A 1,033-nucleotide genomic window follows, 5' to 3' on the forward strand; every position below is an offset into this window, starting at 1 on the left:
GGGCTGGCTGGCATGTGGTGCTGGGGGATTGAACCAAGGTCCCTGTGCTTTGCTAAGCTTGTTCTAAATAGGTGCTTTAGACCACTAAGCCATCTCACCAGCCCCAGTTCTTTGTTCTTTAGATGTACATTGCTGCATGACCTGCTTCCACATTGGATCAAGATTACCTAAACAGCTGATCTTATTGTTTGATCATTGTTTTGTCCTAGATTGTACTCACCTTGTGATTTTACTCTGTCAAACTTCCTCCATGAAGTGGGCTCATCAACAACCCATTTGGGTCCCCTCCTGTCTCTCAGGCAGAAATTGTCTCTCACTCAATAAATCTTCTCTACTCTTAACCTTTGTTGTTCCTTAGAATTCATTCTTTGATCTTTGAGAACATGAACTGGGCGTATCTGGCATCTAATACATTGGGAGTGATAATATTTTCCCTATGTCATTCCTTTAACAGGCACTTCACAAAGAACACATGGCTTTACCCAAACATACCTGTGGGGCAGATAGAATCATCCAAAACCTCATCTTCAGATCCAGATTCGTCCTCATCATCCTCTAGACTGGATTCATCTTCATTAGATTCATCACTTTCCTCCTCTTCATCTAAGGAGAGAGAACCCTGTTAGCAGAAGAGCTCCTACACTACATCACATATTACTATATATTTGCAAGGTATTATTACTCAATGAGTTTGTCACAAGGAAAGTAACAGAGACAGAAAAAGTAGGACATTATTACTTGTAGGAGAGGATAAAATGGTTCAGGACACAGAGATCACAGGTGCAGGTGCCTGCAGAAGGTTCTGTATTTATAATTAATGCACCAAGTCAAAGGTATTAGCACCCAGTAAACCAAGCTTCTCCTGCTGCAGCCTACCAACCAACCACACACTTGGTGAAATAAGCCCACAAATCCTAGTCACTAAATTCTCTAATGGATTTTTATAACTTAACCTAATTGAACTTACACTATTTTATAGACTTTACCTAACAGTTATTGTAAACACTAATGTTTTGCTGTAAAAGTACTGTTT

General features: G+C 40.0%; 1 protein-coding gene across 3 annotated transcripts in view; it reads right to left on the reverse strand.

Moving 5' to 3' along the window:
• Cfap44 (cilia and flagella associated protein 44) overlaps positions 1-1,033 on the reverse strand; it is a 119,105-nt gene that overhangs the window by 14,592 nt on the left and 103,480 nt on the right. For all 3 annotated transcript variants that reach the window (XM_004633300.2, XM_023717640.1, XM_023717639.1), the window contains one exon: positions 493-603. In XM_004633300.2, the coding sequence (XP_004633357.2) occupies positions 493-603 (111 nt within the window). The remainder of the gene's footprint in view (positions 1-492; positions 604-1,033) is intronic.

Source organism: Octodon degus, unplaced genomic scaffold, assembly GCF_000260255.1.
Source record: "Octodon degus isolate 3935 unplaced genomic scaffold, OctDeg1.0 scaffold00053, whole genome shotgun sequence".
NCBI classification, from domain to species: domain Eukaryota; kingdom Metazoa; phylum Chordata; class Mammalia; order Rodentia; family Octodontidae; genus Octodon; species Octodon degus.